The sequence below is a fragment of the Trichosurus vulpecula genome, chromosome 7 (assembly GCF_011100635.1).
Source record: "Trichosurus vulpecula isolate mTriVul1 chromosome 7, mTriVul1.pri, whole genome shotgun sequence".
Lineage (NCBI taxonomy): Eukaryota > Metazoa > Chordata > Mammalia > Diprotodontia > Phalangeridae > Trichosurus > Trichosurus vulpecula.
Window position 1 is genome coordinate 36,230,204 of NC_050579.1, and position 24,886 is coordinate 36,255,089.

The following is a 24,886-nucleotide window of genomic DNA, read 5'->3' on the forward strand; positions in this document are numbered from 1 at the left end:
GCCTCTACCAGAAGTGGTTGAAGCTGTGGCATTCTATGCTAAGACCCAGGAGTCTGGTGCAAGGGATTTCTCAGGCTGCTGCAGCGCTCTTGGGTCTCCCCTGCTTTTCTGCTCATCCCTGTTCCCTTTCCTCACCCTGTCACACCTAGAGAGCACCAGGAAGGACAATCGGATGGGATGCTTTGGAGGCTCCTAAAAAGGAGAAGTGGGCTTAAAAATGATATTCGCCAGTGAAGTACAGCAGGCAAGAAATAAGGTAGACATAAGAAGGGACCTCCAGATGGTGAGAGATATAAGTTAGGGTAACAGATGATAAGAGGGAAGGAATCTCGGGCCAGGGAGGGGAGGAGGGATTACGTGGTGCAACTGCCTGGCCTTGGGCTCTGTTCTGAGACATCTTTATAGGCTGGAAGGGGGGCGGATGGAAGGGACTTCAGAGGCCATGGTCCAACCCTTTAATTTTATACAGGAGGAAACTGAGGCTTGGAGAAGTAATGTCTCAAGGTCACAAAGATGGTATTTGAAGTCCAGGGTCAGTGTTCTTTCCATTGTGATGCTTCAAGTCTGGACAATCGCAATCCAGTTTCCAATCCCTCCGTAACTGAGTTTCCTCATCTGTAAAAATGGGGAGGGGGTGTGTGGACCAGATAGACTCTAAGGTTTTTTCTGGTTCTAAAATCTCTGGGTCTGGACTGCACCTCAGTTTTCTTTTCTGTGAAATGGGCATAATTCAGAGCACAGGCTACTTTAGGGAAGTCTTTGGCAAACCTCAGAGGGTCTGATAACATGTTTTCTCTACCTTCTCCTTTTCCTGAGCAGGGAAGCAGGAAAGGGGATGCCTTGCAAATCATCATGCCCCTTCCTTTTGGGTGGCACTGCCTCCCCTCCCTGCCCAGGACCGGTTTTACCAGCCTGAGAAAGGGTCTGGATGACGGCGCTCACTGGAGCTGGCAGGGATGGCGGGTTTTATGTAAATGGTGAGGGAGTGCTCTGGGAAGGGGTAGGCTGGTTTTCCCAAAGACAGGCAGGGACCGGCAGCTCCCAATTAGCCCGGCTGTGGTGATGTCAGCCCTGCTTTTCTTGGGTGGCTGCGCCTACTCTGGTTGGCCCCAGCAACAGTGCCAGGCCTTACCTTCTCTCTGTGCTATGGATGCCAGGGGGTGAGGCTGGCATGGGGGCAGGGGGAGGGGCTGCACACCCCCACAGTGTTGGGCCACTGGTGTCCAAGGGCTCAGACCTGCTACTCCAGCTCTCCCCCACCCCTGACAGGCCAAGTTTGCTAAAGGAGAGTGAGTTCTCCCCATCTCCCCTGGCTTCCCTTTGGTTATCTTTCCCTGGGGCAGCTGACTAGGATGGTGGGTGTCTCGTGGTGAGGCTGAACTGATTTATTGAATCTTGGTGCGGTGGGAAAAGAGCTAGATTTGGAGTCAGAGGACCTGGGTTTGAATCCTACTTTGACTGTTTACTAGCTGTGTGATGCTGGGCAAGCCCTCTAAGCCTCAGTTTCCTCATCTGTAAAATGAGGGGGTTGAGCTAGGTGATTTCTAAGGACTCTTTCAGCCCCAAAGCCTGTAATCCTATGACTGAGAACAAGCCCAGCAGAACCAGCACCTTCTCCTCCACTCTCTTCCTCCCCTCCGGCTCAGATCTCTCCACTAGCCCCAAGTTCTAGGACAGATTTTCAGATCTAGAAGGAACATTAGATGTCATCAAGTCCAATCTCCTCAGATAAAAAAAATGAGGTCAGAGAAATTAAGGGACCTTAAGGGCCATCTATGAGTAAAGTGACACCTAGAGAGGTTGGTCGTGATTTGCCCAAATGGCCCCAGGGATTAAATGGTGAAGGCAAGATATGAACCCAGGTCCTCTGACTTGTGAGCCAGAACTCCTCCCAGTGTTCTCTGCTTCTCTCCTAGAGAAGGCTCCACACTCGACCAAGGGCCTCTCTAGCCTCAGGACAGGGCATTCCCTCTCCCCCTCCCCGGCTGCCCAGGCCCCCAAACTCTGGGGCCAACATACAGGTTGGCTTGTTCAGAGAAAGAGGTGCTGGGGTAGTCCCTTAAATGAGCGCTGAGAGTCTCCAATATTGAAAAGCCTTTAATGTGGCAAATCCTCTGACCCTCCTCTCCCACCCCACCCCCAGACTCTTCAAGGGAGGAGCTGTCCAGCTAGGTGCTGGAATTGCTTAAACTTCTTGCAGAGGGGCTGGGAACTTCCAACCTGACCCTCCCCGGAGTCTCAATAAATATAGTCAAAAGGGGCTGCGGGCATGTCTTTTGAGAAACCAAAGTAAGTGTTGGCACCAAACACCCTCAGTCGGCTAGCACCTGGACACACATAAACACACATACAGGTGTGCCACGCAAACACACCACATCATGTGAGCACACATGCCCTCTGACATACATGTTATGTAACACAAACACGCTCATATGTACACATGTGCCATTCACACTAATGCTGGGATTACCTCTTCACCATCCCCAGCCCTTCCCAGACACCTAGGTTGAAAGGCCTGGGAGCATGAGTTCAGTGAACATCACTGGCCTCTCTCCAAGTGGACTCCCTCTCCCTAGGGGGATTAAGGGAAGACCAAACTTGTGTTGAACTGGCCGTTGACTCTGCAAGAAGTAATGTTGGACTGGGCCCATTTGGGGAATTGGTATAGTCCAAAGATGGGGTAGGCCCATGTGTTGATGGCCAGTGAGATGACCAGTACTCCGAAGATATTGAGTATGAATCCTGCTCTGGCCTGGAAGAAGAGAAAGAGAGATGGCAGAGCTCAGTGAGCGGCTCAGTGGGACTCCCACTCCAACTAGAATTATGTTAGAAGGTAAGCTCCTTGAGGGCACGGAGTGTCTTTGCTTTGCTTGGTATCCATAGGGCTTAGCATTGTGACTTGTTGGTTGATTGACTGAATAGAGTAAGGGAGGGGGGATCATAGAATCGTGGATACAGAATGGGAAAGGACCTTAGAACAGCAGTAGACAGGGCCCTGGGCAGCTAGGTGACACAGGGGATACAATGCTAGACTTGGAGTCAAGAAGATTCATCTTCCTCAGACACTTACTAGCTGGGTGACCCTGGGCAAGTCACTTCACTCTGTACCTCAGTTTCCTCATCTGTAAAATGAGCTGGAGAAGAAAATGGCAGGCCACTCTAGTATCTCGGCCAAGAAAACCCCAAATGGGGTCACAAAGAGCTGGACATGACTGAAAAACAGGTAGAGCTCTGGGCTGGGAGTCAGGAAGACCTGAATTCAAGTTCAACCCCAGACACTCACCAGCTTATTAATTAGCAAGTTGCTTAGTGTCTGTCTGCCTTAGTTTCCTCAACTGTAAAATGGGAATAAAAATGACACCTACCTACCAGGGCTGTTGTGAAGATCAAATGAAATAATATTTATACAGTACTTAGCACAGTGCCTGACACACAGAAGGCACTTAATAAATGCTTATTTCCTTCCTTCTTTCGAGGCCACCCCCTACTCTATCCCATCCCACCCCATCCCATCCATCCCATCCCATCCCATCCCATCCCACCCTAGCCTCTCTCATTCCTTCTCTTTCCATCCCATCCCATCCCATCCCATGCTACCCTATCCTCTCTCATCCCTTCTCTTTCCATCCCATCTCATCCCATCCATCCTATCCCATCCCATCCCATCCCATCCCATCCCATCCCATCCCGTCCCATCCCATCCCATGCTACCCTATCCTCTCTCATCCCTTCTCTTTCCATCCCATCTCATCCCATCCATCCCATCCCATCCCATCTCATCCATCCCATCCCATCCCACCCCATCCCATCTCACAAAGACTTATTAAATGTCTAAGTGTCTATCATAAGCAAGGCATAGTACTAGGTGCTAAGGGATCCAAAGCAGTCTCCTCTCAAGGAGCTTACATTCTGCAGGGATAAGGGAAAGGAGGGAAGAACAGAACGATAAGCCAATACTTCAGTGTTGTAGCTCTAAAGCTAGAAGAAGCCGCAGAAGCCAAGTGGGGTCGTGACCCACAGTTAAAGAGGTGTCAAAGGGGTCATGAGTGGAAAAAGCTGAAGAAGCCCTGGTCTAGCCCAATCCTCTCATTTTACAGAGGAGAAAACTAAGCCTGAGGGAGGTGAAGTATGTTGATTGCCAAGGTCACACAGATAGTGAGTGTCAGAGTCGGGATTTGAATCCACAGCCAGTTCAACATTCTTTGGACTGTTCCATGCTGTACTTTTTGGAGAAGGAAAGTGGACTCCCTTCCTGTCCCCTACTAACTTGAGGTACTCCCCCCCTCAATTTCCCTTGCATCTTAATCTGGACCCTGAGAATGGGATCTTAGCATATTTTCTACCAATCAATCAACAAGAGTTTATTAAGTGTATGTACCAGGCATCCTGTTAAAAACTGGGTAGACAGAGAAAGGCAGAGATAGCCACCCCCCACCCCCACCCAAGTGGTTGCATTCTAATGGGGGAGATAATATGTACATGAATAGATATAGACAAGAAGTAGGTGGAAGGTACTTAAGGTGGAAAAGGGAAAAGCATCATATAGGAGAGCACTTGAGCTGAGTCTTGTATCCAGCTTGTGGTCTACTAGGACCTTCTGTTCCCATGGAGTAGGATGGGAGAAGAGAGAGAATGGAAATGTGTGTGTGTGTGTGTGTGTGTGTGTGTGTGTAGGAGGGGGCAGCTTCTCCTACCCTGGTTTCTCCTCCCCTACTCACCATGTCACACACTTTGAGCTGCCCAAAGGAGAAGACAATGGCATTAGGTGGGGTGGCCACAGGAAGCATGAAGGCTAGAGAGGATGCCAGGGTGCAGGGGATCATAATATAGAGGGGGTTGAGGCAGATGGCCTGGGCCTAGCAGGGAAGACAAAGGGGAGGAGAGGTCAGAACAACCAGGGAATGGGAGAGAGGAAATAAAAAAAAATAATAGCCTTGGCCTTACGAAGGTGAGGTGGGGAGGGAGCAGGAAGGGGAAAGAGGTCTGTTCATACCACCTAGGTGCTAGGGGATTATTTCCATTGCTTCACATTCCATTATTTCACAGAAAGGAGACTGATGGGGAGTCCTTGAAAGTGACAGAGCAAGATGAGAGTGGGACCAGCTTTGGCCCCCATGTTCTCTGTCCATGTGGGTAGAGTCCCTTCAGTCAGGCCTGGAGCCCTCAGGAGGGCTCTGGGACTTGTTCTCCACTTAAGAAGGTACTTTGAGGGCTAAGAGGGGCCCTTCACCTCTCTGGGCCTTAGATCTCTTCAAGAGGATGACTATGCTGACCTGCCCTTCAGGTGTGGAGAGGGGAGGGGCCCATAAAACCAATCTCAAAGGGACCACAGGGATTCCATCAAAGGGCTGTGGGAACGCTCCCTGAGAGGGCTGGGGCCCAGGGACGCCCCTGGTGAGAAATCTCACCTGGTCACTTTGAGGGTGACCAAGACTCATATTGGGAGGGTTTGGGAGGGGGGGAAATGACAGAACAACCAAATGGATTCTCATCTGGTGATGTCAGCCAGGACAGGGAATGGGGGTGGGAGGGTAGGGGGTGGAGGTGAGTCAGGGGCCAAAAAGCCAGGCATCCAGAGGTCACCGGGGCCTGGCAGCTCAGGGAGGCTGGGAGTTCTCCAGTCTTTTCCACAAATCATAGATGTGGCAGGGTCCTATCCCTCAGTTTAGAAGCTCAGAGATCTAGGACAGCTTGGGGTGAGAGGACATGAAGGAAGAGGGGCTTCTAAAAGGCAGTATAGAAAGAGGTATGGGGCTGAGGGGTGTCTCACCATGGAAGCAAGGATGGGCAGAAATAGGGTGGTGGTGGCCACATTGCTGGTGCATTCGGTGAAGATAGCCACAAGCAGAGAAAGAATGAAGGCGATGGCCGGAGAAGGGATGCTTTGCAGCGGTGTCAGCTTGTTTCCCAGCCACTGGGACAGGCCTGATTCCTATGGGGAGCAAGGAATGGGAATTGACATGGCACTGACCTGAGGAACCAGGGACAATGGTCGCCTCACCCAGGAGCCCTGAGCAAGGGCCAAGATGCTGTGTGCCCTTGACAAAATTGCTTTGTCTCTCTGAGCTTTGGTATGACAAAGCCTCATTTCCTTTCCCTTTTCCCTTGGCAGGTCAGGGGATCAGGCCCAGTGGCTTGAGTAAGAAGAGAACAGACAGGGATTCCAGACCCCTCCCCCACCTTCCTCCCTGTCTCTTCCTTGACCTAGGGGCAACTGGGACATTTGGAAGACCAAAATATTATTGGAGGTAGCATCCCTTGGCTCTATATTTCTGATAAGACTTCTGAGAACAATGGGAAACATTCTAATGCAGAAACAAAATGGTGGTGGTAAGGTGGGGGAACAGATGGGAAAAAGATCATCCTTTAAAAGGGGGACAATTTTGTCATCTCTGCCCCTCCTCCCTGTTGTCATCATCCACTCTTGCCCTCCCCTCAGCCCTCCCCAGCTCCCCTTCATCTTTGGGTACACAGTTTGTTCATGGAGCATTAGGGGCTGAGCTGGGGGGAAGGGGAAGGGGAACGAGCACTGTATGAACTGGCCTCTTAAGCAGGAAGGGATAGGACTCCAATCCTTCAGGCCAGGGAGACCTCTATCTGTCCTTTCCATCTCCCCCCAGCCCTCCACTCTAGCCATCTCCTTGACCCCACAACTCAGAGAAAAGAATTGCTGAGACCGCTGAAAGTTGGATCCATGCCTTGAGGTCAGGTGACTAGGACATGCTACCCTTCTCCCATCGAACACACAGGTTTCCCAATTGTACAATGAGGAGGAATGGTGGGGCCTGGCACAATATTCCTGGGGATATGCTCTCTGAGGAAGTCCCCTTTGTCCTGGTCCGTAGTGGGACAGATAAAGAGCTCTGGGCTTAGAGGGAGGCTTCACAGCCGCCTCAGGTGAGATCCCGAATGGGATTTTGTTGCCCCCTTGTGGCTGTAGCAGGCAATGTGGCCACTCCAACTTAGAAGAAAGTGATTCTCTGAGCTGGGTCAGCATTGGGTGGGATGAGAGGGAAGGGTATTATTTCAGTGTCCTTGGATTAAGCTGAGCAAGAGGTTCCTGGACCTGACTTTCTGACTCCAAAGAACAAGCTCATGCTTTCTTTTCCTGGAGGCAACTAGGTGATGTTGTGGAAAGAGTGCAGAATGTGGAGTCAGGAAGAACTGAGTTCAAATTCTGTCGCAGACGCATACTATCTAGGTGACCCTGGATAAGTCACTTTATCTTTATGTGCTTCAGTTTCCTCATCTGTAAAATGGTATCATAATAGCACCTACTTCATAAGGTTGTTGTGAGGATGAAATGAGACAAATGTAAAAATGCTTTTTCAAACCTTAAAGGGCTGTATAAATGCTTGTTGTTTAGTTGTATCTGACTCATCAAGACCACTTTTGGGGTTTTCCCAGCAAAGATACTGGCCCGGTTTTGCCATTTCCTTCTCTGGCTCATTTTACAGATGAGGAAACTGAGGCAAGCAGTGACTTGCCCAGGGACACACAGCTAGATTTGAACTCAGGAAGATGAGTCTTTCTGACTCCAGGGCCTGCTACACTACACCACCTAGCTGCCACTAGAAATTCCCTACGCTGACGAAATCACAAGTGTGGACATTATGTATATACACACACATATGTATATGTATAATATACTCACACATATAATATACACACGTAATTTATTATGTATATAACACTAACTACATATATATATATATTATCATAATCTTTTAATCAAATTACTTCCTTTCATCTTCCCCCCAAAACTTCTAACTTCTGAACTTCCTTCTTTGTGGTATGTGAGCTCCCCCACCCAGTTAGCTCCTCATCCTCCCAGCTTCTTTCTCTCTTCTGCCTGGGAGCAGAGAGGGAGCTGATGGGGGCAAGAGTGGGGGGGATACCTACCTCACTGCCCTTGGCCAGGGCGAAGCCTCCACCCAGCAGGAAGACAATATTCCAGGGCATTTTCTTATTCACAGTATCCCAGTCGAGGAGGGCGGCTGGGGCCTTGAACTTTCCCTGGGTGCCTGGTCCCCAAGGAGAGGAGCTGGGTCATTGAAAGAGCCCCAGGATGACATGTTTCCGTCTCCCCTAATCCTGTTCTGCTCACTCTGCCCAGGTATTGGGAAGAGCACCAGAGCTTAACTCCTTCCATTGTAGCAAAGTGGGAAAAGTAACACTGAGCTGGTACCTAGAAGACTCAGGTTCTAGTGCCCACCAATGTACAAGTGACCCTCACTTTCCTGGGGCTTTGTTTACCTCTTCTGTAAAATGAGGACTTTATCTACCTAAAGGTGGGAGGGAGGGACATGGGATGCAGATCAGATGACTTTGGGTTCTCTTCCTTGTCTAAGGTTTGCTGATTTCTGCCCCACTTCTCCTTCCCTACCATCCTCCTTTCTTCCTCCCTCTTCTGCCACCAAATGCTTACCCTGCCGCTGGGAGTAGCCAGTGAGCTCTGAGGGTATGAAAAACAGGATGATGCCGATGAAGAAGGCCACAGTGCCATCTGAGACCATACTGCAAAGGAGAGTGGGGAAGCAATGAGTGCACAGGCTTGGGGGCGGAAGGCAGTTAGGAGAGCTCTGGCCTTTCCCCCTTCATTTCTCCATCCAGCCCATCCTTCAAGGCTCAGGTCAAGTCTCACATGCATACATAATGTTTCACAGTTTTCACTGGTCTTCCTCTGCTCCAAATTCCTCCAGCTCTTATTGTGCATAGTAATCATGTACCTCCTTATCTCTATAGCTAGGCTGTAAACTCGATGAAGGCAGGTACCACACCTAGTACTTGGGCAACCTTTATATTACTTAGGAGGACAGCATGATAGAGTGTAATGTAGTGTATCAAAGGTTAGACCTCAAGCCAGAAGGTTGAGGCCAGAGTGAGATCCAGATTCTCCATCAAGATGAGTGGTTAATTCACTGATTGATTCAGTCCAAACCTTGCCTCCTCCAGGGAGCCTTCCCAGTTTGAGGCCTGACTCCTCTGAAGCTGGGGCTCTAGCTGGCATTAATTCTCACCTATTGATTGGCTGTTCTGTACCTATGGTTTTTGGTGTGCATATGTTGTCGTCCCCATTGGGGTCCCTGATGTTGGGCCTGTCTCCTCTGTTATTATCCCTCCCTAGTATGCTGGAGCAATTGATAGCCACCCCTTGATATCTGTTAGTCAACAAACATTTATTCAGCATCTATTATGTGCAGACATGGTACTGAGTATTGAGCATACAAAGAATGACAAAAATATGGTACCTGCCCTCAAGAAACTTAGTCTAATGGAACATGCAAACAAGTATACACGTATAAGGTATGTGTATGCAAATGAAAGGGAAGGCATTAGCAGTGGGGGTGGTTGGGAGGATGGTAGAGGGGACAATGACAAAGGCCTCTTTTGGAAGGCGGAATTTGCCTGAACTGAACCAGAGGGAATTTGAAAGTATTTTCCCTTCTTGAACTGGCCACCTCAACAGCCTGTCCCTCCATACCTTTCCATACCTTTCCAGGGTTTTTTTTTTTTTTTTTGCTTTCCTCTCTTTCATGTACTGTATATTCCAACCAAACTGACCTCCTTGCTTTCCCCAGAACTGGGTATTTCATCTTTTACTTCTGTTTTCATATAAGCTGTCTCCTGAACCTGGGATCTGGCCCCTTCTCATCTCCTACTCTAGGAATTCTTTGTTTCTTTAAAGGTACAGTGAAGATGTCTTGATGGATATCTCTAAATTGTCACTATTACAGCCAATGAGATAAAAGGCTTTAAGAACTTTAAAAGCACTAAGTGTTGGCTACTACTATAATTATTAGAGTGCTTTCCCTCCTCAAATTACCTTATATTTACTCATTTGTTTATGTGTTGTACCTTCCCAGTGGGCAGGGACTGTCTTGGCTTTGTACAGTGCCTGGCATATAGTAGCCTTTTCATAAATGTTTATTAAATCAAACAAATCTGCCTCTACCTCCTAATTCATCCCTCCTCCAGCTCCTCATCCCAGACACTTCTACTCCCAACTCCATCTCTCCCCTCTCATCCCATTAGACTTTTTTGTGTTGGAGGCCCCTGTCTGGGGAAGCCTATGGACCCCTCTTTAGGTTTCAAAGTACATAAATACAAAGGAAACCAATTACATTGAAATATAGCTATTAGAATATCAAGAAAACCCCCAAGCATTAAGTATTAATATTAAGGTATTGAAAACCAAGTATGAAGAAAAATCCCCAAATATTAAGAAAAAAAACTAAACCAAGTTCACAGATCCCAAACTAAGAAGTCCCTGAACTAGACAGTACACAAAGTCCTCTTCAGCTCTGTCTCTGGGGATCTCCTCATCCAGTTCTCTCTCTGAAGACTTTTTTGACCTCCATGACCGCCACTTCTGGGAAGTTCCTCCCCACGTCTAATATCTCTCCTTCCTTTCCTGCAGCAGAAGGATGCCCATTGGGGTGCAGCTTGGTGGGATCTGCCTGCTCACTCTTGGGACTGGTCTCATCATCTTCCTCAGGGCTCTTCCTTATCCTTTTTCCTCACCCCCAAGCATGAGGCCTCCCACCCATGTCTCACCTTTCCCCTTCATGGTTAGGAAACAACAGGTTTCCCCAACCACGGAAGAAGCCGGGCTCTCGGGTGAACCACAGCACTACTAGGAGGATGAACAGGAAGGTGACGGCTTTCTCAGCAAAGCTCATGGGGCCCAGCTTCTTCTGTTCAGTCTGGATGACGTGGTAGGCTGCTCGTTCTTGTTCGTGAACCTGCCTTCCACAGCTGAAGTTCTTCCAGAAGCTACAGGCAAAGGGACACATTCATATTCATGTATCCTCAATCAGAACTGCTCCAAGAGCAAGACTGGGCTTATCTTGTTAATGCTCCCATTTCATAGACTGGTAGACGGGAGCCAAAGAAGGGAAATGACTCCCCAGGGTCACACAGCAAACCGTTGGCTTGTCTCCAGATATTTTTTCCTTCTTAAAGGGGGTCAACAGTTTTTTTGTGCCCTGGACATCCTGCGCAGACAGGCTGGTGAAGCCTATGGTCCCCTTCTCAGAATCGTTTTTAAATGAATAAAAAAAACTGCATAGATTTACAAAGGAAGCCAATTATACTGGTTATCAAATTATGTAGTTTTACTAGGATTATAATACAAACACATAGGACTTCAAAGGAAACCATTAATACAGTTACCAAAAGCTATTTTTTAAAAAAAGTTTATGGACGTAGGTCAGGAAATATTATTGTTTAGGAGAAAGGTCATAGGATTCAAAGGTGGATAGTTCTGTAACACCTGCATCAAACCACTTTGTTATACAGAGGCGGGAACTGAGGCCCTGGCAAAGGAAATGACTTGTCCAACATCACACAGCTAGCAAGTAGCATGGTCAAGATTTGAATTCAAGACCTCCCACTCCAAATTAAATACTCTTTCCACTAGGATCACGGTTTGTCTCTAAGAGTAAAAGGAAGTCCTTGGAGAGGTTACAAAGGGAAGAGAAAGAAGGAAGGTCATTTGATGAATGGAGTCATCTTTAGGGATGTTCTTTCCTTCCTTTTTGCCTTCTTTCTCCCTTTTTTCTCTTTTTCCCTCTTCTCTCTTTTCTCTCTTTTTCTTTCTCTCCTCTCTCTTTTTTCTTTCTTCTTTCTCTCTTTCTCTTTCTTTTCTCTCTTTCTCTCTTCCTTTATTTCTCTCTCTCTTTCTTTCTTTCTTATCATGGAATTAGCTTTCAATGGGATTATTCTTTCTATACTCTTCTCAAATTCATAGGATTTTAAGAACTGGAAGGAAATTTTAGAGGTTATCCACTAATCCCTTGAGGGGTCACTAGGTGGCGTCATAGTACATAGCATGTGGGGCCTGGAGTCAGGAAGACCTGAATTCAAATCCTCAGACACTAGCTGTGTGATTCTGGGCAAGTCACTTCACTCTGCCTCAGTTTCTTCATCTGTCAAATGAGCTGGAGAAGGAAATGGCAAAGCACTTCAGTATCTTTGCCAAGAAAGCCCCAAATGGGTCATCAAGAGTCAGAAACGACTGAACAACAACCAGCCCTTTAATTTTACAGGAGCTGGACTCTGAAAGGAGGGAGTCAAGAGCCTGGCTCCAAATGCAGGGCTATTTTTATTATTTATATATTTAATTATAATAACATTTATCATAAGATGGGAAGAGCTACCATACTCTGAATGTAGAATGGACAGCCCATGTGTGGGCATCCCGAAACTGAGTTAGGGATTTTTAGGGATGGAAGATGTTTTTATTTGAGGTCATGAGGCAGCTGGGCCTTCCAGCTCTGAGAGGATTACTGTGGGCCAAGCTAGCTGACAGGGGAACCATAGCTGCAAAAATAAATTTAGAAATAAATCATCCATTCTGGGATTGGCTTATTTTCTTCTATAATGATATTTAATACAATAATGCATAATGCAATAATTATATTATTACTGATTTCATATTGCATATTTATTATATAGTCAAGTCCATTATATTACATTTATATAAAATTATTGTTTTAGATTATATATTTATATAAAAGCATCATTTTATAGTGCATATTTGTATAAAATATTTTCATATTGTATATTTATATAAAACTATTATACTGTATATTTCTTGATATTTATAGAAACTATTGTCTTATATTGTATATTTATTATATGTTTATAGAAAAGTACTGTTCTATAAACATATAATAAATATACAATATTTCTAGAAAACTTATCTTAGATTGTATATTATATATTTACAGAAAAGTATCATTTTGACTATGTATTTATTATATATTTATTTATCGTATAGTTATATAAAATAAATTATTATTTTATTTCTGATTTTCTTCTCTTCATCTCACCCTAGGGTGTCATAAGTAGTTAGGTGGTACAGAGTGGATAGAGGGCTACATATGAAGTCAGGAAGACCTGGGTTCCAATCCAGCCTCAGACACTTGCTAGCTAGCAGTGTGACTCTGAGCAAGCCACTTACCCTCGGTTTGTCTTAGTTTCCTCATATATAAAGTGAGCATAATAAGGTTTGTTGTGAGATAAAATTAGATAATATTTGTAAAGTGCTTTGCAGACCTCAAAATGTCAAATAAATGCTATTTCTATTTCTTTTTTAAAAATAAGTTTTTGTGGATATCTTTTGTTTTTACATCACCTAGATATGTCTCTGTATTCCTCTACTTCCTCTTTCTGAGACCCACTCCATATGACAAAAAATTGGTTGCTTTTTTTTTAATAGGGCCCTATTTAGATTTAGAGATGAGAATGACCTTAAAAGTCATCTAGTTCAACCCATTTTACAGAGGAGGGAACTTAGACACAGAGTAGTTAAGTGGCTTGCTTAATATCACACAGGTAACAGTAATAAAGACAAAATTTGAACCCAGCTCCTCTGACACCAAGGCCAGTATTTTTCCTACTGTATGACATTGACTTCTTTATGTTCCTAGTTGTTCTTTGAGACAGAAGATGTACTTTTGTCTGTAGTGTATGGGGGGCAGAGGGAAATAGATGCTGGAATGCCCAGGAACCAAGGATAAAATGGCTGTCCAGAAAGGCAGTCCTGGAGAGGTGGGGCAGGCTTGTAGAATCCTTGCCACTGAGGAAGGCTGAGGCTGGTAGATTCCTTGAGTTAAGGGGGTTCTGACCATGCTCAATCTGGCATTAACATTGGGAGCTCTGGGGAGCTCCTGGAGCCAGCAGCTTGCCAGAGGAGGTGTGGTTTGGTCCAGAGCAGAGAAACAGAGGAAGTCAGAGCTTCCCTGCTGATCAGCACTTGGACTCAGACTCCTGAGTGGCCTGGTGAGACAGGAAGACCCAGTCACAAAAAAATGGGGGAGGATAGACAGAAGAAAAGGAGTGGGTAATTATAATCGAGTAGAGCAGGTTTTTGAATCCAGCTTACTCAATCTGTTTTAAGGGTTCAATGAGCCGGGGAGTTAAGTAAGAAAACCTTGGGGGTCAAAGACAAAGGTCTTCTGGATGGCTCCAAGAAAGGGCACCTATCTTAGGTCAGAGGCCCAGCCACAGCTTTCACATCCGGATTGCAATTTGGCTTGGGAAAGGTGGGAGAGGTGAAATCTTTTCCCAGGCTTCATTTGTGCCCTTTGTAGAATGGGAACTGGACCCACTGGGATCTGATCTTGCCTTCCCAGCAGTCCTCTGGAGGGGAAGGGCTGGATGAGCTAATCTCTCACTCTCTAAGACCCCCTTCTAGGTCTAGAAAGGGTGGGATGGGAATCAGAAGGAGTATCCTAACTCCGTTTCTCAGTCTATCACTGGCCCAGCCCTAATTCCATAAGACCTGACTCCCTGCCTCACCTCCACCATTCCCCTAATACAGAAGGACCCTCTGCCTTAGAGCTGGAAAGGACCTTTCAGGTCAGCTAGTATCCCATGATCTTAGATCAGGGTTAGAAAGGACCTTAGTGTTCACTGAGGCAAAATATCTCATTTTACAGTTGAGGAAGCCGAGCTCCAGAGAGGGAAGGTGACCTGCCTCCAGAATCATCAGTAGAAAGGGAAATGACTCTGAAGTCAGTGGACCTGGGTTCAAATCCTACCTGTGTGACCTCGGCTAATTGCTTAACTTCCCTGGGTCTTAGTTTCTCCTCTATAAAATGAAGGGGTTGGACTAGAGGGTCTCTGAGGTCCCTCCTAGTTCTAACTCTTTGATCCCATGAATCACAGAATGTTTGAACTCAAAGACACTTCATTTTACAGAGGATTGTTCTCATTGTCTCTCACGTGGGAGCTTGCCCATCAAGGCTCACTGCTTTGTCAATGTTCTCATGGCAATTAACCATGTGCTGCCTTGGGAATCTCTTATGGTGTGTTTTTTTCTTTCACTCTTGTATGGATGTTTAACTTTTGGTAAATTTGTGCCTCATTTTCCTGGTTAGACCATGAGTTCCTTGGGGGCATGAATGAAATGGAAAAAAAAAATTGATGAAATCCAAGAGACTTGTTTCAATCAGGCCTCTATATCCAGTGTAAAATGGAGGATGTGTAGGTCAAGCAAATGTCCATAAGTACAGCCCCTGACTCCAGAGGGATTTTATTAACTCCTGTGATCAAATTACATTCAAGATTGGTCCATTGATAAGAGGTCCCAATGACAGGGTATGGGCTCTGGAACTCCCCCCCCCCAACTTTGAACTTTTCCATGAATTTCAGGAGCCTGAAATTTGTGGGAAAGTTCAAGGGGTGGGGGCAGAGCCCATACCCTGTCAACATCACCCTTTGTTTAGCTCTGTATAAAACTCCACAATCCCTAAGTTCTGGGGGGCCACCGGCTGGTTAAAAATTATATAATTATACACATGTATATGCACATAATTATATAATAAAATTATCATTTAGCAACACCCAGTCTTCTGGGATCACTTATACATGAAACCTTTTTACCCTAGACCAAACCAAGATGGGGACCCAGCTCTCATTGGTTGGCCAACTCGATCCGGCTCAGAATGAATGTGAATAGCAATTGTTTCTGTTTTGTCCAGAAACCCTGAGAGTCATCCCCTCCCAGATTTTTTTTTTAAAGGGGCCATTCTCTGCCTCAATTCTCATTAAGTCTTAATCACAGAATGGAGGGAAAAAGTGGTTACCTCAAACTGACATGTCTTAAAGACCTTAGCTTGAAAAGGCCAAAGTCCCCCACTGCATTCTGGGCTATCTCCAGTCGTCCTGATCTATATCTGGTCACTGGACCCAAATGACTTCAGAAGAGAAAGTGAGGCTGGTGACTTTGTACAGCCCTCCCTCACTTAAGTCCCATTCACTTGCATGTCATGGTGTCAGCCTCCTAATGCCATGGTCCTCTTTGAAAACAAAAGACAAACACCAAGCAGGAACAAATAGGAACAAATATGCATATATGTCCTTGTGCATCCTCCTCACATGTGTGAGCAAAATGTATATCCATGTGGTTTGTATGTAATTCAATAAATCCTATTCAATTGTGAGCTTTAGAGCAAAGATTGTCTTTTGCCTCTTTGTATCCCTGGTTCTTAGCATGGTGCCTGCCATAGTAGGTAGTTAATAAGGGCTTATTGACTGACCAATCAGGTCAACTTAGTGTGAGATGCTGGCATTATTTGGCAGCATAACCAAAGCAGGAATTTGGAACTGAGGAACCTGGTTTTGAATTTCAGCTTAGGTGTTTACTACTACCAAGTCATTTTATTTAGCTCATCCTGGGCCTCAGTTTCCTTGCCTATAAAATGGGGAGAATGATACTTATTTTTCCTACCTCCTTGGACAATTGTGAGTACCACATGTGATAATAGGTTCTGTAATACTTTGTATCTATTTGAGTAATCCATAGCTGCTGAATACTTTGTTTCTATTTGAGCAATCTAAAAGTATAGAATACTTTGTATCTATGAGTAATCCAAAGGTTCTGGAATACTTTGTATCTATTGAGCAATCCAGAGGTTCTGGAATACTTTGTATCTATTTGAGTAATCCAAAGGTATAGAATACTTTGTTTCTATTTGAGTAATCAAAAGTGCTAGATGCAAATGTCAGGGATGGTTACTGCTTGTGTCACCCAGTAGTGCAAGCTCCATAAGAGCAGGAGGGAGACTTTCATTGTGGTCTTTGTATCCTTAGCATCAACCACAGTGCCTGGCCTGAATAAATGCTCATTGATTGATCCCTGACCTCACGGTCAGTTACCTGAGGGTTAGATCCTTTGATGGTATCTTTAGAAGCTTTGGACTGGTTCCCAAACTTACTTAAATCCCAAGAACAGGATCTGGAGCCACAACCAGGACAGCAGCAGTAGGAGGATCATGGTGGGGAAGCCAAAACTGAACCAGGAAGCAAAGTTTACCACTCTGGGGTTCTCTGGGAAGATCCTGTAGGGTTGGAGGAGTCACAGTGATTATTTGTATGGCAACAAGGTCGTGTTACCCTTGCCCACTTCTGTGGGTGCCTTGACCAGCTGAGCCTAACCTGAGAAAAGCCAGGGGTCAGGGATTCTACCTTTCACAAACTAAGAGGGCATAATCTTCCAGTCTGCTCCTGCCAACCAATGGACAGGGGGGATTATCTTGGTCTGGGCTCTGTATACCATTTTCAGCGATGAAGACTTCTGCTGATGTTGTCAGCCAAAGGACAGAGCCCCAAATTTGGTGGATGTGTGTGCACGTGTGCGTGTGCATGTGTGTGTGTGTGTGTGTGTGTGTGTGTCTGTGTGTGTAGATGAAACCCACATCTGCCTGTTCACTGATATTCATCACATCCCCTCCATTCTGTTAAAATAAAATGAGCAAACATTAAGTACCTGCTAGTCCATGCAAGGATAGAGCTGGCTTCTGGAGACAGCAAAGATAAAAAAGGAAACCAATCCTACCCTCAACTTACATTCAGATAACTAGTATAGTAGGAAGAAAACTGAGGAGGGAGAAAACACTGATTATTAGCTAATTGAAGGATTGGACACCTGAGCTGAGCCTTGAAGGAAGATAATGATTCAGAGAAATTTCACTAAGAAGGTAGAGCATTCCAGGAATAGGGGTCAGTGTGTGCGAATGCATGGAGAGAGGAGATAGAGTAAGGCATTTGAGGAAATCTCATTTGTTCTTTGTCCTTTTCACCTCTGATATTTGATGTTCCAGGTTCTAGTGTCTCTTCCATCTCTGCTACTCATGGCTCTATCTCCCAAAGTCTCTTTTCATTCTTGACTGTAGAGGGTATGAAGGTCACGGGGCAGTAGGAAGGAAGACTGAACAGGGAGTGTGGCAGGGGCTATGGAATGTCAGCTATCAGACCTAGGCGGCACCTTAGAACACAGAACATAGGAGGTCATAGGATCATAGAACTAAAACCAGAAGGAACCTCAGAGACCATCTTGTTCTTAACTTTGTCTTGGACCCTTTTGGCAGCCTGGGAGAGAATATGGGCTCCTTCACAGAATATGACTTTTTAAATAATTGAAAGAAATGTTAAATTCTAGTTTGATGTTAGTAAAGATAAAGATGGAATGTTTGTTTGTTTTTTTATCTTATTTTCTTTCTTGAAACCTATCCACAGAACCTGGTTTATGGGCTGCATATTAAGAATCCCTTATCTAATCCAACTCCCTCACTTTCCAGGGCTGGAAAGGATCTTAGAACCTAGAATACTGAGGATGCCAATTAGACAGAGGATGCCAATTATCAGCAATGGGAGGGAGCATTGGAAGTGGAAAGGACCTTAGCCCAAAGAATGCTGAGGGTTGTAGCTGGGAGGGATGTTGGGAAATAGAGCCATGAGCATCAGAGATGAAAGATATTTGAACTTGGAACATCAAATATCAGAAGTGGAAAGGACCTTAGAACAAAGAACACGGGAGTATAAGAGGTGGATGAGCCCTGAGAACTTAGAACATTGAATATCAGAACTGGGAGGGACCTGAGAATATGGAACACTGTGTATCATAGAGCTGGGATGGTTGGCCATAGAACATAGAAAGCCTTGTCCTTGGATGAGTGTTGTTGGCCCCTCAAGGATGTTGCCCCATCTTGGGACAAGAGTACCCTGGAGGGGTTGGCACCTGGCGCCCCATACTCACGAGTTGATCTGTCCCTGTAATATGAGGTTGGGAGTGGTGCCTGTCAGTGTGGCTATGCCCCCAATGCTGGCAGCATAGCATACAGAAAGGCTCAGGCCCTGGGAGAGTTTATGGTGCTCCCTGTCCTTCTGATGGCAATCCAGTGGCACTGGCGGTAAGACAGAGCTGCTATCTGTGGGGCAGAAGAGAAGGAAGGGGGTCAGGTAGCTGAGGGAAGAGAAAAGAGACCTAAGAGTTGAGAGGTGCCTTGCAAAAGGTCGCACTTTTCTAGTGTTTTGTAAAATAATGGGACGGGTAAGAGGGGATCTTGTCAAGGTCTTCTAGCTTTTAGCAGAAGCAATGGTCCCTATTGGTGTTTTCAAGGGGGAAGGAAGAAAACTGGTTTGAGATCTGTTTAGGGGTCTCAGCTGCCTCTTAAGTGAGGGAATGCAGGGGATTATAGGGCAGCAAGTGTAATTGTGGAAAGTGAGTGGACCACACCCACTCCATCTTGTGAGTCAGTTCTGGAGCTAACTCAGGTCCCTTTCTATTCAATTATGGGTTTAATCCAACTTCCCTCCCGTGACAAAACTTTACTCAATTGTGAGAATTGAGAAAACTCATTGTATTGTTTGAACTTAGCCCTGTGCGGCTGAGGAGCTGGATCACTTGTATCTGCTGCTTAGAGACCCTGAACCAAGGACCTGGGTTATGTTGACCAGAAACCTGGACAACTCCAAAGACTGACACAAGAAGTTTTCTCACAATTATACATCTCAAGCAACCCATATGTGTTATCTGAAAACTGGATCTGGGCTGATCAATCAGTTATTGTTTCTGTGTTCCTTTGATTGTTTATAGACACTTGAGGGGAGTGGGACACCTCCTTTTCTGATTTCAGGGGATTACACCTATTCACTCTCCTCCTCCCAACTTGGAGAGTCCTCAATCTTTGCTCAGTTAGAAATCAGATTACCTAATACTGTATTGTTTCCTTTTAATTAATTAGCCTTATTTGATTAATTATTTTTACTGTATATAATATATTATATGTTGTGTATAAAATATAATGTATAAAATAATGTCTCCCCCTGTATCTGGGGTCCAGGCCTAAGCTGAGGTCTGATCCCTCTTCATTTGGCAATTGGCATGCATTGCTTAACAAATCAATATGCTTGGAAGACTGATACTTTATTTCCTCAGTCATTTCATCTTTTACCTGCCACATAAGGATGGGCCCATTAGCCTGGTGGAGGTTGTTGCCCAATGGACCCCATGAGAGGAGGTGGGCTTCTCTTCATTCACTGACCTTAAAGCCAAGCTGAGAGCTCCTAGCCCAGAGAAGGGTCTGCTTTGGTTCTGTATCATAGAATACCTGGGAAGGACTTGATAGAATGACTTTAGCCTCGTAGATGTAGAGATAGGATGGACCTCAGAGAACTATAGTCCAACCCTCACCTGATGGTAAAGAGAAGGAAAGAAAGGCCCAAGATCCCAGAGCTTTTAAGTGCCAGACTAGGTCTGGATGGCTGGTCTCCCACCCCCCAGCCTCCTCATAACTCCTTTTTCCAAGGGCTACGTTGGCTGCTCTTCTCTTGAGCAGCCTTAGGAAGTCTTTCTTTGGCTTCTAGGGATTGTACCATGTGTCCCTGTGCCCTTCCTCCCAGAGCCGAGGCCACTACCAGGAATCAAAGGCATTAAGGAGAGGGCCAAGAGCTTTTCTCACCCAGCTTTGGTGGTTCTTTCTCAGTCATAGGGTAATTAGGCTCTTGGATCTCAAAGGAGATGTTGACGTTGCCTGCCTCCACGTCCTTCTGCTCTGGGGTTTTGTGCAGCTCCTCCAGGACGGCATGGGCAATGGGCACCATCATGGCTGTGGTGGCGGTGTTGCTGATCCACATGGAGAGGAATGCTGTGACGATCATGAAGCCTAGGATCAAGCTACGGAGAGGCATGGTATTAGGTTGCCTGGGCCCCTCCCCTTCTTTGGAAAACAGAAACCCCGGGGGCAAACTCAGCCTAGCCCTAGATATAGGGAATCTGGACTAGCTGGCATTAACCCTATAGTTCTCATTATTCCTCATTCCTCGTGGGTATAAGTTGTGTGTGGGAGTGAGTGCAGCCAGGCCACTAACCCACCCCTAAGAATACCCCATCTGCTTTACAAAGGAAGGAGATTCAAGGGGGCACCTTCTCACGGTCTGGTCTTCCAAGTGAAGCACTCAACCACCATGAGTGCTGATGCTCCTTCCACGCCCTGGAATTCACTACTCTCAACATGGCCTCCAATTCCCCCTGCCTCATGCAGTAATACTCCCTGTCTGCCTGACAGCCCTAGACTGCTCCTGCAGGACTGCTAAAAGAAAGCTAGCATTTATATATGTATATACATACATGTATGTAATACACACACACATACATACATGATCAATCTCTAGGAAAGAAAGGGAAGAAATGAAGCTAGAACCATTTCAATTCAACAAGCATTAAGTTCCCACTGCATCAGGGAAGCTAGGTGATGCAGTGAATCTCTAGAGCTCTGGGCTTGGAATCAGGAAGACTCATCTTCATGAGTTCAAATCTGGCCTCAGACACTTACTAGCTGGGTGACCCTGGGCAAGTCATTTCACCTTATTTGCCTCAGTTTTCTCATCTGTAAAATGAACTGGAGAAGGAAATGGCAAGCCACTTCAGTATCTTTGCCAAGAAAACCCCAAATGGGGTCACATAGAGCCAGACATGGCTGAACAACAAAATCAATTTCTCCCCTTTCCAGTAAGATGGGAGGAGAGCATCTTCCTGTGTAAGCATTGACACTTTAATATCTCTCTGTCTCTGTCTTTCTGTCTGTCCCTTCTCCCCAGCATCCCAATCTTCTGGCAAATGATGGGGGTGGGGTAGGGGAGGAGAGAGCATGGGCATCATAGAATCATAGACCTGGAACTAGAAGAGCCATGGAGTCCTACCTCCCCATTTTACAAAGAGACTGAAGCTCAGAGAGTTTAAGTGATTTGTCCAAGGGCAAACAGCTAGTCAGTACTGGAGATGGTATTTGAACCTAGGTCGTCCTGACTTCAAACCAAGTACCCTATCCATAATAACCCTCTGCCTCTTTCAAAAACACATGATGACCAGGGGATGATCCCTTGACCCATGTCCACCCTCCCCACCTCAGTCCCCACCATGTTAACCACCCAGATTCCACTCCTCCTCCTGGGTTGTGGCATCTTTTTGGACTCACAGTGTTGGCCTCACACCAATGAGGAGGAGGACCCGGAGAGCGATGCGTTTATGCAGGTTCCAGTGTTCAACAGCTATGGCCACCAGGAGGCCCCCAATGAAGAGGATGTTGCTGTCTTTCATGTACTCAAGGCAAACCTGGTGCCAAGCCCCCGGGGGAGAGAGGAGAGTGAGAGGCAAAGTGGGCATCATCCCCTGCCCCATTCTTAGTGAGGATTTATTGGCCTGGAGCTCGTGAATTTGTATTTTAACATGTTGACAGCAGTATTTTAACCTCACTGGTTTCCTTTGTAATCCTGCATATTTTATTTTGTATTACCTAACATAATTCTAAGAAGGGCTCTATAGGTTTCACCAGTTTGCTGCCAAAAGGGTCCAGGGCACAGAAAGGGTTAAGACTCTTTCCACTCCCCACCCCCAACTGCCAAGGTAACTATAGGCTTGGGGGTCACAGCAGCTTTACACTTCCAAACATAAGTCTGACCCTCAATTTTGTGGAGGTGAAATACCATGCGGGGTTCCTCTTGCCCCAGGAATGATTCTATGTACTCAATGGACTCAGATACTTAAATATTAAATTTAAATCCTATAAAGGACACAACAAGGAAGATGAATAAACAAATATTGGAATGCATCCCAAAGGCAATGTGAATAATTTTCTGATTAATCACCATTTTAGATCTATGCCCTCCTCTCTTCTGAAGAGAAGAGACAGCTGAGAGTTAGCTTCATATTTCAAGTCAGTTTGGGCCAGTCTTTGACATGTAAAAACAACCGGTGTGGGTTTAGCCAAGTTACTTCATTTTCATCTGTAAAATGGGAGGAGTCAGGTAGACTAGGTCAGAAGTGTCAAACATCTGCCGATGGCCCCCAGTCCTGAGGGCCCTCCCCAATCAGATTAAAATATAATTGGGAAACATTGAATAGAAACAGAGAAAAATACAATAAAACATAGGTAATACCACATTTTAAAACTAAGCCAATATGTACAGGGATCCTTATATACTCATTTCTATTTGAGTCGGATACCACTGGTCTAGCGACATCTAAGGTCTCCTCTAGTCTTTAATCAGTGATCCTATGAACCAAAGACTGGTTTCATTAATCACATTTCTTCCAAATTGCAAAGGCTTCTTCCCAGACTTCATAAAATGGGATGATCTTCAAAGCAACTGAACCAGTGACTCTGTTTCACATTCTCCCACCCCAAAAGCCTCTAAGATAGTGTTTTATGGAAACTTGATGTTTTTTTTTTCTGTTGAATAGGGATTTTGGGAGAAAAATCAATGGTCATGATACTTCCCTTTCTCCTTCTAAAATAGTAAATGTGGGATTTCATATATATCAAAGGACATGAATCACTTTCTCCTTTTTAGCTTCAATATTCCTTGCCCCCTGTCCTCTACCCAGTCCTGTAATTCCCCAGACATTTCCTGCCCTAACCACTCTCCCCCCCTCATCCCCTATTCGTATGTACAGGTTCTGTCAGCAAATTTCAAGCCCCAATGAGTTCCATGGCCAAATAAGCTTGAGAAGATGTCAAGAATTAGGAAAAATGAGAATTATGATGTCATTTAACTATTCAGGGTTAGAGTATAAAATGTCTAGAGGGAATTTTTTTTTTCAGAGTCTCTATGGGCATTTGAAGTTGTACAAAGTCAGCCTTGAAAACTCCATTATGAAGAATGTTAAAAATGCCCTCCCAAGTCCAAGCCTTCATGGACTTCTCTCTTGCCTAAGGATGGGGAAGGAGAAAGACACGGAGGAAGGATTTGGGAAGGGAGAGGGTGACAGCTTTTTCTGGATGTCAACATCCAAGCACGTCCTGAGGCTAATAACAACTGCTACTTGTATAGCACCTTAGGGTTGATAACATTCTCATATCATAGGTGACACTCAGAGGAGGTTAAGTGATTTGCCAATGGTCCCCCAGAGAGTGAATAACTGAGTAACTGGAACACAGGGGGCTCCCTTATTCCAAGTGCTGTCTACACCATCTCAGCCACATGAAGGCATCTCCGCTAACATGGTTCTCATCTTCCACTCCCAAAAGAGAAAGGCTGGCTACTGGCCCAATCTTTTATCTGCAAGGTAGTAATAGAAAGCCCTGGGCTGCTTGTCATTGATCTTAAAGCTAAGAGGGACTCCCAGAGGGTATTTCTAGCCCCCTGCTTTTAGGCAAAGAAATTGTCATTAGGCCCATTTTACAGATGAGGCTGCATAGGCCCAGAAAAGTTAAATGACTTCCCCAAGATCATACAGCAATTAAATGGTGGGTGGTAGTGGTGTATGTATGTGGCAGGGAGTTGGGTGGAGGGGTTAGAATACTTTCTCCTCCCTCCAAATTCAGTACTCTCTGTACTGAATACAAATGTACAACTTCAATACTATGCCAGTGTGAGTCCTGAATCATTAAGCTGGGTGATCTTGGGCAAATTCCTTTGGCTTTGTGAACCTCAGTTTGGTCATTTGGAAAATGGGAATAATAATGAACTCTCAGGAACAAAGTAGTGCACATCACAAATGTTGTTTAAAAGTATTGACCATTTTTAAGGGTTTGAGATTACTTCTTATCCAATGGTGTTGTCCACCTAACCCCTTCTCAGATTCCCACTCTCTCCCAAAACCCTCTTGTAATTTCTCTTGAGGTGTGAATTTGAATGGGCAGGGAGAAGTGGGAGTGAGGAGAGAGACTCACCTCTGTTGCATCCATGATGGCCATCATGGGGAAGAAAATGAGGGGCAAAAAGGCAGTGACTGCCAGTGGCAGGGTCTCTGTGCACCACAAGAGCGCCATGAGGATGATAGCGTAGGCACATTTGGCTTCCTAGGGGCAGGAGTAGAGAGAGGGGTCAGGGCCAGAGAGATACCTTTGTTGCCCTGTGCTCCCTCTCAACCAAAAAAAAAAATTCTCCTAATGAACCATCTATCCCTGCCCTTCCTTCTATGGGATGCCCCTCTCTGGAGCCCATGGCATGACTTTCCTCTAGTCTTCATGCTCAGAAATAGTGGGAGGAGGATAGATTCTTGCTACTTAAAACTGGTGACAAGAGGAATAGGCCTTCTGAGTGGAGCAGAGGTTCAGAGGAAAGAATCAACTTTGAGGGTTTGGAGAGCTGT

At 45.6% G+C, this 24,886-nt stretch overlaps 1 protein-coding gene across 1 annotated transcript; it reads right to left on the reverse strand.

Annotated features, from left to right (window-relative positions):
• Window positions 1-2,581: 2,581 nt before the first annotated feature.
• SLC13A2 (solute carrier family 13 member 2) lies at window positions 2,582-24,578 on the reverse strand. The gene is made up of 11 exons (XM_036768083.1): window positions 24,465-24,578; window positions 21,768-21,904; window positions 20,244-20,467; window positions 18,548-18,719; window positions 16,728-16,850; window positions 10,558-10,776; window positions 8,429-8,517; window positions 7,903-8,024; window positions 5,771-5,932; window positions 4,719-4,856; window positions 2,582-2,752 (listed from the first exon to the last, which is right to left on the reverse strand). The coding sequence occupies exons 1-11, from the start codon at window positions 24,561-24,563 to the stop codon at window positions 2,582-2,584; spliced, it is 1,656 nt and encodes a 551-aa protein (XP_036623978.1). The 5' UTR covers window positions 24,564-24,578.
• Window positions 24,579-24,886: the final 308 nt, after the last annotated feature.